At 45.7% G+C, this 13,005-nt stretch overlaps 1 protein-coding gene across 1 annotated transcript in view; it reads right to left on the bottom strand.

The window, feature by feature from the left end:
* Window positions 1–507: 507 nt before the first annotated feature.
* The window catches only part of FAM124A (family with sequence similarity 124 member A), a 74,847-nt gene continuing 62,349 nt past the window's right edge, over window positions 508–13,005 (bottom strand). Inside the window, exon 4 of the mRNA XM_004577494.2 lies at window positions 508–1,411. Within this exon, the coding sequence (XP_004577551.2) occupies window positions 623–1,411 (789 nt within the window). The 3' untranslated portion in view covers window positions 508–622. The remainder of the gene's footprint in view (window positions 1,412–13,005) is intronic.

Genomic DNA, 13,005 nt, shown 5'->3' with positions numbered 1-13,005 from the left:
GTTTGTTACTCATGCCACATCCTTACAAAGTGTCCCAGTCACTTTCATGTAAATCCAGATTTTCAGTAGCTGCATGGCCTCAAAGTGAGTCATTCTATAGTCTGATACCTGGCGACAGCCGTCTCCTCGAGCTGACGTTTTCCATTCTAAGATCAAGAAGTCCCTAGGGCTGCTGTTCCCTGGTCATGCACATACGTATGGAGAGTCCTGTAAGGTGCACATTCTATTATGGTGCACGGGTGGCTCCCACAAGTCAGCACGCTTTCCACATTCAATATTCTGGCTTTAATTGTTTTTCCTCCTCAGTGGGAAAATGTGCTAATCAGCTCTGGCTGACTAGGCTTTCTTTTTCATCTCAAATCATTATGATGATACATTTACATGGTGTAAGTGCAGTAAGCCAGGCCTCAAATTGAGCATTCAGAAATATATTCTACGGGTACTAGCTTTGTCTTGGATTTATTTGCATCACAAGTCCGTAAAAGATGCCATCTCTTGGTTACGAATGGAGGGCATGGCAAATGTGCTTATGGTTCCCAGGCAGGAGATAATTAGATTCCAGACAGACCTGGGGTGTGGGGCTGAGGACACTGATGTGTCTGGAAAACCACAATGGAGGCGTTCAGATGTAGAATTCTTCCACGTCGTTTTCCCCAGGATCAGCCAACACTGGGAGAGGTGGCATGGTTCTGCCAGTCTGTGTGAGTTGGGGAGCATCACAGGGGTGTTCTGGGGGTGACCTGGGAAGTGAGGAAGTGCTTGCATCTGGGGCAGCAGCACCAGCTGTCACTGAGGAGCTGGAAGAACCTGTGCTAAAGAAAGGGACAGAGACCCAGGAAACCCCCGTGGTGGCCTTGCTGACAGCATGGAGTAGTCCCTCCCTGGACTCCTCATGCCTTGGCCAGTGGCTGCTGCAGCTTTCAGAGGGGACTGGCATCTCTGCCGTGTTGCAGAACCGACTGGGTGCAGAATACGCGGAGACCACAGACAGGTCTGAGGAGGACAGCCGTAGGCCTGTGTCTACATCTGTTTCCTGGGCCCCCTCCAAGTCGTCGATGGAGAAAGGTTGGCTATGCCTCCGCTCTGATGCCCTGGGCCCTTTACTGGAAAGCCACTGTGGTTCAGAGGAGGAGGCTGGTGAGGGGCCATCTGTGGGCAAACAGAACAATGATTTGCTTCTCTGGAAGCACCAGGGAGGGCCTTGGGGGCTGCTGGCTGGGTTGGCAAGTTCCTGTTGGCGTTGGGGAGGCAGGTGCATCCAGCTGGGCCCCGGGAGCGGACTGTCAATTGGGGCCTGCAGGATGCTGCCATGACTTTGGGAAGTGGCACTTGGCAAAGGACTGGAACGAGTCGTCTTGTCAGAGTTGTGCACTTGGCCAGGTTTGGAAGACTTCCTGTGTGCCCTTGGTACCTGTGGGTGAGAGGGCATAGAACGTTAGTGCAGAGCATGGAATCATGGGACATGGCTGGGAAACTTCCGGCAGTGTACTGGTGATACAGCATCACCAGCAATGTCATCCTCCCAAATCCAGAGCTTAAGGAGCAATTCCTCACCCCGATAGCAACGACACTTAAAACACACACACACGTGACCAAGTGCAGCAAATCATCCAAAGAGACAAGGGCCTGGCCAAACCTAGCACTGGAGACATGAGTTCCCAGGAAGCAGCATCACTTTGTTTCCTTCCACCCAAGCTGCCAACGCCTTCGGCCATGGACCCTGTTTAGAAATGGTATTGATGGGATTACTTCGGGCATGCATGGAAAAATTCAGGTCAGAGGACACAACTCCAGGGGTGATCCATGATCCCAAGCAAGATGAGCCTGTATTGACCTGCCATTGGAAACAGCCACCACTTCTCTCTATTTTGCTTTGCAGAAATCAAGTATGGGCAAGGGATTCCTGGCTTATCTTGTGGGCTGCCTGGTGGTGTTGGATGAAGTTCACCGGTGTCTGTCTCGCAATGCACATGCCAGTCCCCTCCCTGCCACCCCTCCAGCTCTCACTAGAGCCCCCCAGCAATCTTTTGCTGCTGCAAGGAATTGGGGGAGGGGCTTTCTACCATGCATGTTTCCCCCTGGGTTTCCTAGATTGTCTGTGTCCAAGTCTATCACTCAAACTTATGATGCAAAGTATCCTCAAAATATGCTCCATATCAGGGACCCTGGGATGACATGGGATAACCACTCCCCATTCCTGGATACTGATGTAGTTGGGGTGCTGGAAGTGACCCTCTCCCCTTCTTTTCCCACTTTACTCAGATACAGAAAGATAAAAGGAAATTGGAGGCAGTTGTCTCATCCACTTCCCCCATTCATTGGCCCCTCCCACCCTAATTGATGGTTCACATGGGCATGCATCCCTTTCAACAATGTAAACATCAAAAATTAAAAAAAAATTAAAGAGAGTTCTGACTGGGCTTACAATATTTCCCAGGCTTTGAGGCAACATATACTCCCTTGTTAAGTAATAAGCCAGTTACTCCACAGGTATATAGGAAACTCAGGTCAGTCTAATATGCAATTATTGTGTACCTACTGTGGGCAAAGGAAGCCAAACTACAATGACAATGTTTGTCTTTGGCACATGGAACATATGACTCATTGAAAACAAATATGACATAGATGACTGAGACAAGAAATTGTTTAGAGGGAATAAGAAGGGGACTTGAAGTAAAAATCATGATGTCCAGTGGGGCAGAATGGTCTTTGGTGGAGGTGGTCAGACAGAGAAGCCCTGGAGATGAGCACCTGTACTCCCAGTTAGAAGACCTGGGGAGAGGCCAATACAAAGGCTGGATGCAGGCAGAAAAGCAAGGGCCCTGCAGGGGGCAGTAGCAGTTTGGTTTGACTGGAGTCCAGGTCCATGGAAAACCAATGATAAATGGTCAAGTTGAGAACAGAGACAAGGGCTACTTAAGTCAAGAAGGTCCTGGCTACCTGAGTAAGAAGTCCACAGTCATTGTCTTTCTTCTGGGGCCATCCTCTGTTCTTTACTATGTTTTCTTTCTATGAACCTTCTTTGAGCTGGTTTCTATTATTTGTCCAATTTCTGAGATCTCCTAATACAATAGACGGTGGAATTGATTCATCCTTTCAACCAACATTAGCTGAGGATCTTTCAGGTGGAGTCCCCTCAATAGGTATCTTCAGATTTTAAACGGGTTATTTAAAAAGTTTATGGCAGGCTAGCATTTCAGGTGAGCACCAGTTCATGCTCTGGCTGCTCTACATCTGATCCAGCTCCCTATGAGTGCACTTGGGAAAACAGTAGAAAATGGCCCATGTATTTTGGTCCCTGCCATTTATGTGGGAGATCTGGAAGAAGCTCTTGGCTTCTTGCTTTGGATTGATCCAGCCCTGACTATGATGGTCATCTCAGGAATAAACCAGGGTATGGAAGAGCTGTCTCAACCTCATTCTCTTTCTCTCCCTCCTTCTTTCTTTCTCTCCCCACCCCCAATTTTGACTTTCAAATAAATCTCCTCTGCCTTTTCTTTTAAAAAGGAAGATGCATAAAGATATTGATCTTTTCTAAGGCTGCCTCTTGTAACACAAATTCATCACCATCATCGTTTTCTCTGTTATTTGAGATGAAAAAGGCCCAGAGAGCCAGGCACAGTTAATTTTTGAGTTGATAATATGAAGCATTCCTTGCTTAAAATACTTGGCACCAGAAGGATTTTAGATTTTGGATTTTTTCAGATGTTAAAAAATTGTGTGGACTTTACTGGTTGAACACCCTAGTACAAAATCCAAAATGCTTAAAAATTCAAAATGTTTTGAGTGTCATGTTGGTGCTCAAAGGTTCAGAGTTTTGGATTAGAGATGCTCAACCTGTATATTAACATTAGCCCTAAACCTACATAGAACAGGCTGGAGTGCAAAGAAGCGAGTGGCCACGTTTACAGATGATGACAGAGCATGCATCTGCCTTGGGAAGTTCTGCTTGGACTCAATGTTGGAAGGTGACAAGGTGTCTGCCAGCTGGAGGGCATGGACATGTGGCAAAGCTGCAGCCTGAACCAGAGCAAGAAGGGAACCCAGAAAGGTCCCTGCACTTCAAACACTTAGCTGTGAGCTGGTGCACAGTGAGAGCTGTGCAGGGAGACCATGTATAAACCCCACTGGAAGCTTTGATGTCTTAAGATTTAGCAGTCTGCAACTGTTCCTGTTTCTTGTGTCACTGATAGAGGTACCTGGGATTTCCTATGATTGATTTGCTTGGAATTTCCAATTCCCCTTCAATCCTTGGTCTCTCTCTACATTCTCTGCGAGTGACTTGTGGATCCTACTCCTTTCCCAGCAGCCTCCGCATAGCATATCACAATTCCCAAGGTGTTTTCCTGAGGGTGGCTTAAGGAACTGAGGGTGAAAAGCAGCAATTAAGGTTTCTCAGGGTGAATCATGGAGTCCTAAAGAATGTGGCACAGATGCTTTTAGTCCAGGCGGCCGAGGTGGGGCTCCTCTTGAACTTACATGCCACAATGTCGTTCTCCTGCAGGTTTGATGTGGAGCAGCTCCAGAGACTTTGGGGCCATGGCTGCCCTACTGATAGCAGGTAGGAAGGTTCTCCCTGGAGTAGGAGTTACTCACCAGGACCTGTTGAGTATCTGCATCCCCTGCCTCCCAACTCAGCCTGGCCACTCTGTGCTGCTCTGGTTAATGGTCTGTCTGCTCCCTGAGTTTCACAAGGGAGATCCTGTTCAGGGCAAGCCTTACCCAGTCCTTGAGCTGTAACAGGAGTGTAAGCACCCAGGAATAGCCTCCCCTTGGCAGTAAGATAGGGAGCAGCCGCAGGAGGCCCAGGGGTGCCTAAGGAAATCCCTGTTGGATGGCTGTGGCAGAGACAGGAGCTAGTTTCTCAAGTACTGGAGCCTGGCTGAATCAGATAGTAACCAAATTCTTGGATGTGAAGTCTGCTTTCAGGGCGCACCTGCCTCATTCAAACACCTGCCTCATTTCTCCCAAAGGCTGATTCCTTGGGGACATCCTCAAGCTATTTCCTCACTTGACAAGTGTGTGCCCCTTTGCAACATCTGCCTTTGGAGGCTTGAATGAATGCTTGTTCCAGGTGAGGATGCTCACGTGCACCTGCACAAAAAGGGATGTCTCTGTGGGTCTTGCTTTATAAGTCAAAGGCCAATGTTTCCACCCCAGGACCTGCTGAGGACATCTACATCTTCCCACAGTTAGACAGCAGGATGGTGTTAAGGTTGGCTTCAACTGCACAACTAGCAGAGGAAGAATCCTTGCTAGTTTTGCAGAGTTTCATGACTGTGCTTGTGTGACCTACCTGGAGTCCCACTGTAGGGTGAAGGTAGGAGTCCAGATTAACCCTGAGACAGGTGGCAGGCAGTCTTTTTTTCAACAGAGGGACTGCACAGTGCAGTGACCACTCAATGAAATTCAAGGCAGGGACTGTGCTGTCCATAATGGCAGGGATCAAGGGGTGGAAGCTGCAGGATTGGGGTGACTATGGAACCCCCATTCCTGCAGCTCCCAAGCTAGGCCCACAGCCCTGTGCATATGGGATCCTCTTGGAGCAGATCTGCCAACATTCTCAGTGGCAGAGGGATTGGCTTCTAAGCACGGGGTCTCATACGACCTAAAGACAATATGCAAAGAGTGATGCTCCTTTACATGCCCTTGTGCTGCTGGTGGTTCTGTTTCAGTCCTGCTCATCTGCTTGTCTGTGTGGGCACACTACAGACTCAGAAGTAAGGCTGTGGATGATCCAAGAGACTCCCCCTTAGCTGATCCTGCCAAAAGGAACATAAGTCTTGAGCGACTACCCTGCTGAGCTCCTCCAAGTGCCAATGCAGCAGGCCTCTTTGCTTCCCCATGAGGCAGTGTAGGCCAGTTGCCTCCCTGGAGTTCCCTTCTTTGCTATTTAAGGACCTTTCCCCAAGGAATAAAAGAGTGTTCCATAAACTAATCTATGCAGGGCACCCAGCCAGGGAGATCTGGTTATGTTCCTGCACTCCTCAGGAAACAGGAATTCAGCAAAGCACCCGTGACCTTGAGCACAGGCAGCTGGGGAAGAAAAGAGGGCTGGAGTGGCCACTGGGCTGAACTGTCTTATGCAACTGTCACTCCCCTGGTACATGACTGGAATCTGTTCTTTGTACCTTTCAAATCAAAGTGATTCTGCCTTTGCCCCATTCATGGTTCATTCATGGTCAGCCTCAGCCCTATGCCCTCTCTTTCTGGGTAAGGCCTCTCTCTCTCTGGGTTTGGTGGAAATGTGTGGCACTGTCTGCCATATAATCACCCAGCATTGGATCTTCCAACTCAGGGACTCAGAGACTACCTTAAGGAAACTGAGCAATGGATTTACTCATGAGATTTTTCTCCAGAGAAACACATTCTGGGGAAGGTGTTTGACACGGTGATTAAGTGGCTTCTTGGGATATCTGCTGGAGTCCTTACAATGGAGTTCAGATTTGCTTTGGATTTCAGCTTTCTGCTAATGCACACCTTGAGAGACAGCAGATTGAAGACCCAAGCTCCTAGGTTCTGGCCACACAAGTAGAAATCCTGGACTGAATTCTATGCTGGACTGATCTATGGGTAGGAACAGGCCTGTTGGGGATCTAAGGGGACACCCTAACTGGATGGAGGTTCCCACCAAGGGGCACTGGGCTGGAATGGGGGCTGCGTTCTGATCAGGATACGGTTGTAGTCTCCCTTGGGACAAGTGTGGACTGGGACTGGACGCACCAAGCCGGGCCAGACTCCAACACCGTCTGGTGTCCTGGAGGACAAGGGTAGATGGGGAATGGACTAGGCTAGGTCTCAACCCCTACTGAGCCATATGTGAGCCGTATGTGGGTATGGACAAACCGTGGCTGGGCTGAAACATCCAACAGCAAGAACCAGCTTGGGTTGAAGGCCAGTCAGGAAAAGTCACTGTTCCTGCTAGGACAGGAGGTGAACTGAGTAGGCCTGGCTCATGGACCCCTGGTATGCGCAAAATCTGGCATTGGGAGGGGTTCTGATGGAGGAGCCTGGGCAACTCCTCTGGCAGGACACAGATCTGGCAGGTAAGTGCAAGAAGCATGATAGAGAACAGTCCAGAATAGGCCACAGAAAGTTTCCCACTGGCATACACTTGGCATGGGTCGGGAGCCGAACAGGCTGAATCAGTTCATGTCATCCACTGGCAAATCAGAGCACCAGAACAGTGTGGGTCGAGCCAGGTTTGGTCGCAACAAAAACCAGTGCATAATATGGAATGCCAAGGTGAAGTTGCCTGTACTTGATGTGACCGCAGCACCCAATCAGCACATGTGAGAACCAGGAAGGGAGGGGGCAGAGCCGGCAGGGGGATTAAGGGGGAGTTCCCTTGCTGGACAGTTACTCCCACTGGAGAGCGTGAGCTGGGATGGGGGCAGACCAGACTAAGTAGGGCTACAATACCTGTGCACCTCATGTGGACCAGATCAGGGAAAAGCCAGGCTGAGCTGATTATTCCTGCTGGTGCAAACAAAATTAGAGTGGGTGAGGGTTGTTTGGGCTTAGCCACAGCATCAGCTGGCAGAAGCTGGCACTGGGGGCTAATTCTGTCAAGTCAAATCACAGAAGTACCTGGAGAGTGCATAATCCGGGAGTGAGAGAGACCTGGGAGGGAAATAGTGGGCTCCTCCCTCTTGGGTTACCACTCCCATGGGAGGGCACGAAAACTAGGACAGGGGCTGGGGTGGCTAGACAGAGAGGCACTCAACATCCATGAGGGCTGGATAGTTGAGCTGGTTAGATGGAACTAAGCTTTAATACCCATCAACATGTACGAGAGCCAAATGGGATGGGGGACAGACTGGACTAGTCTGCTAAACATACTGGCAAACCAGGGTAGGGGGCGGGCCTGGTGGGGGTTATTGTGGGTTGCTCCAAGTAGGCTGAAGCTCCCACTGGTTTATGCGAGGGCCGAGTTTGTGCTGGGCAGAGCCAGGCTGGACTGCAACACCCATTGGTTCCAGTAGAGTCAGGGCTGAAAACAGAACCAACCCAGCAATTGCAACCACCAGCTGATTGGGGCAATGGACTGTGCCGGGCCCTGTGCTTGCTAGTACATACAAGAATCTGGTCTGGGAACACCTCAAAGTTTCTTTGGGGAGATCCCCAATCGAAATGCCAGACTCAGAACCCTAACCAAGAAAAGACAGAAGACAGAACAAGTCAATCAACCACCTCAGCTATATGTTGACAGCAAAATACTGGGCAAATGGAGACTCTATGATGGACTATGTCAATCAGTGGATTCTTCAACGACCTCATCGTGATTGGAGTGGTGAGACTGGCAGCAATTCATAACCGGTGAACTATCAAAACCATTTGAACAAGTATCTCAGAGCATGCCCCACATCAGGGACCTGGGGTGGGTGGGAGACTGGTTGGGGCTTCTCCCTCACTATCCCCCTTTACCTCAGATACATGAAGGAAACAATATGGAAATAATAGTCTTACCCACTTTCCTGTAGCCCTTGAACCTTTTTACCCTAATTAACTATGTATAAAGATTGTCAAAAATATAATAAAAGAGAAAAAATAAAACCATATGATCATCTCAATAGATACAGAGAAGGCATTTGATAAATTCCAACACCACTTCATGCTGAAAACCCTCAGAAAGATAGGCACAGAAGGAACATTGTACAATACAATCAAAACTATCTACAAAAAAACCTAATGCCAGCATCATACTAAATGGGGGAAGATTGGAAGCCTTCCCACTAAAATCTGGAACTAGATAGGGATGTCAACTGTCACCACTACTCTTCATTATGGTACTGGAAGTCCTTGCTATTAGGCAAGAAAAAGGAATTAAAGGAATACAAATTGGAAAAGAGGAAACTGAAATCATTTCTATTTGCAGAAGACATGATTCTCTACATAGGAGAACCAAAAGACTCAGTCAAGAGACTATTGGAACTCCTAAGAGACTTTGGCAAGGTAGCAGGACACAAAATGAACACAAACTGATGGCACTAGTGTACACAAAATTGTAAGCACAGCTCCCTTTAAAATAGAGAAGAGGAATCCTAAAAGCTAGGAATTAAGTTAACCAAATATGTGTAATACCTCTATGATGAAAACTATGTAATATTAAAAAAGCAAATAGAAGAATACATTGAAAATGGAGAAACCTACCATATTCCTGGATTGGCAGGATTAACATAATCAAAATGATCATATTACCAACAGTAATATACAGATTCAATGCAATCCCAATCAAAATTCCAACATTTTTCTCAGAAATAGAAAAGAAAAAGAAGATACAAAAATTCACTGGAAACACAAGAGACCATGAATTGCCAAAGCTTTCCTGAAGAATAAAATCATGCTGGAGGAGTCACAATTCCAGGCCTCAAGACAGACAGTGGTCGTCAAACAGTCTGGTACTGGTACAGAAACAGAGAAGAAGATCAGTGTAACAGGATAGAAACACAAGAAGGGATCCAACACATGTACAGTCAACTAATCATTGACAAGGGAACTGAAAACAATCCGAGGAAAAAGCCTGGTCTATTCAACAAATGCTGTTGGGACGACTGGATAGCAGCTTGCAGAATTAAACAAGACCCGCACCTGTCACATCATACAAAAATCAGCTCTAAATGGTTGAAGGATCTAAATCTACACCCAGAAATCATCAAACTACTAAAGGAAAACATAGGAAACACACTCCAAGACATAGAAATGGGGAAAGACTTCTTAGAAAAGATGCCAAAAGCACAGGCAGTCAGACAAAATAAACAAATGGGACTATAGCAGACTAAAAAGCTTCTGTCCAGAAAAGGACACAAAGTGAAGCAGCAACCAATAAAATGGGAGAACATTTTTGCACACTACACAATTGATGGGGGAATAATATCCAGGATAAACAAAGAGCTTCAGAAACCCAGGGACAGTAAAGAAACAAACAAACAAACCCAGAAAAAACAAAAGCCAAAAACCAAAAAATAACCCAGTGAAAAAAATGGGCAAAGCAATGAACATACATTTTTCAAAAATGGGTAAGAGACATAAGAAAAGATGCTCAGGTTCTCTAGCCGTCAGGGAGATATAAATGAAAGCCAAATTGAGGTATCAAGTAACTCCAGTCAGATTGACCTACTTTCAGAACTCTACTAACAACATCTGCTGGCGTGGATGTGGGGAGAAAGGTGCTCTTCATTGCTGGTGGAAGTGCAGTCTAGTACAACCACTATGGAAATCACTATGAAGAGTACTTGGAGAACTGTAAGTAAACCTGCCACATGACCCAGCTGTCCCACTCCTAGGAATATTAAAGAAATGAAAACTGCATATGAGAAGGAGATCTGTAATCCTATAGTTACAGCAGTATAATCTACAATATCAAAGACATGGAAACAATTTGTCCAAAGGGGGGTGGTTAAAGAAACTGTGGTACATATACTCCATGGAATATTACTCAGCCATTAAAAAGAATGAAATTATACCATTTGCAACTAGATGGTTCCAAGTAGAGACCATTATGCTCAGTGAAATAAGTCAACCCTAAAAGGACAAATACCATATATTCTAATATAAGGAAACTATCATGCAAATTAGGCTTTAGTGTTTTCATCACCCATGCATTGATTGTTTAGAGGCATGTTTTCTCGACTCCATGGTGTTATAATTTTTGTTTTTTGTTGTTTTAACTTCATACCTGTTCTTGACCTTATTTTGTGGCTTCTCATTTAAGGGAATGTATGGTGATGGAGTAATAGAGTCTACCTTATCCAGATGTGAAGATAAATTGCAACATGCATCCCTAATTCCAAATCAAAGATGGACTTCCAAATGAGACTGTTGGATATATCTAGACAATGAGATGCTGCACTGTCTGACATTGTCTGTACCAGCAATGTCGGGGCACACGTAAAAAACAGACTGATGGAATTATAACTCCTCATGAAGGACTATACTGTTGTAATATGGGAAAAAAATCAATCGGGGGTGGGAATTTGGGGATGGGGTAAATCCCAGACTCTACGGAATGTTATATTCAAAATTAAAAATAAAACAAGTTTATGGAACAGTGGAAATAAAAGTTGCTTATTTTAGTGCAAACTTTTTGGAAGGGGGCAGGCACTGAGGGACAGTGGGTTAAGCTGCCATTTGGGATGACTGCATTGCATATCACAGTACTGGGTTCGAATCCTGGATCTTTTGCTTCTGAGCCAGGTCCCTGTTAGTATTTGGCAAGCAGCAGTGATAGTCTAAGTGTTTGGGTCTCTTCCACCCATGTGGGAGACCTGGTTGGAGTTCTGGTCTCCTGGTTGTAGCTGATGTGGACATTTGGAGAGTAAACCAGGGGATGGCAGTTCTTTTACTCATTTTGCTTTATAAATAAACATTTACAAAATTTTCAAAAGCCATGCATAATTTTTCTCATAATACACATTTTCCATGAATTTTTGGAAGATTCCTCTGTGTACATGTGCAAACATATATAAAAATGCTAATGATTATTTGTTTTAAAAGATTTATTTTGATTGTAAAATCAGATTTACAGAGAGAAGGAGAGACATACAGATCTTCCATTTGCTGATTCATTCCCTGAATGGCCACAATGGCCACAATGGCCAGAGCTGAGCCAATCAGGAAGCCAGGAACCAGGAACCTCCTCCAGGTCTCCCACACAGGTGCAGGGTCCCAAGCTTTTTGGGATATCCTCTACTGCTTTCCCAGGCTACAAACAGGGAACCAGATGGGATATGGAACAGCCGGCACAGAAACTTGTGCCCATATGGGATCCCAGTGCATGCAATCCTCATTTAGCCACTAGGCTATTGCGCCAGGCAATAGCATAAACATTATGAGGGCTCTGGAATTCTAGGGGAAGCACTATCTAATGGTCAGGAGCCGTTTTTCTAGTCAAGGATAATTGTGGGTACCTCAGGAACCTGCTTTGTTTGCATCAGTAGCAACTTTTGAAAGAATTCAGTGGGTATCAAAGGAAAGTCTAAAGAGAAGATTGAACACATAGAGGTGCAAGGAAACAACGAGGTTATTGATCTGATATCCAAGGAGGAGGAACAACAGAGACATTTCAAGGTCATGCCTGAGGACTGGGAGCTGAGGCTGCACGTATACAGTAAAAAGCTCAAGAACATGCTCAAATGCAAGGCATTCTCCTTTGTGTGAGAGTATGTCAAGCAGGAAAACATGGAATTAAAAGATAAGTTATTTCAGTGCAAAAATTGAAATCCATATATATGAGGTATCTTCAAAAATGTAATTGAAAATGCATAAAATGGAGAAAGTACGCATGGATTTCAAATGTTGCACCAAAATAAACTTGCCTTTTAGTTCTACTTCTCTATGACCTTTGGAAATACCCTCAGATATGTTCTGCATCTTCCCTACCTTCTTTAATATAATTCATGAATTATTGTGTCCTTTGGCTGTGAAGCCCAAGAGCAGACAAAACTGACTTTTACATTAACAAGGACTCATTAGAATTTCATTAAGTATTTCTGATTGGACAGAGTTTCAGAAGAGTAATATTCCTTGACACAGTTCAAACAACAATTAAAATGATGAGCAGAAACTTAAGTAAAAATCCCATACTTGATGCATTTGAACAGTCAAGAGTATTTGGGGCTGAATTATAATTTCTTCAATCTTACATTTGAGACTTAAAAAACATTTATTGATTGACTTGGAAGGTAGAATGGGACAGAAAGGGAGAGGGAGAGGAGGAGGGAGGGAGGGAGAGAGAGGTTTTATCCACTGGTTCACTCCTGAAATAGACACAATGATTATGGTTGGGCCAGCCTGAAACCAAGAGCCTAGAACTCCACCTTGGTCTCCCCTATGAGTGTTGGGGGCATAGCATAGGCCCTCTTTTGCTGCTTTTCCAGGCACGTTAGCTGGGAGATGGATGGGAAGTAGAACAGCCAGGTCTTGAACCAATGGTCATTTGGGATGCCAGCATAATGGGTAGAAATTTAACCCTCATACCATATCACTTGCCTCTGGTTTTGTGTT

This window comes from Ochotona princeps, chromosome 12 (assembly GCF_030435755.1).
Source record: "Ochotona princeps isolate mOchPri1 chromosome 12, mOchPri1.hap1, whole genome shotgun sequence".
Lineage (NCBI taxonomy): Eukaryota > Metazoa > Chordata > Mammalia > Lagomorpha > Ochotonidae > Ochotona > Ochotona princeps.
Note: the sequence above shows the minus strand (reverse complement) of the source record. Positions and strands in the feature narration are given on the sequence as shown.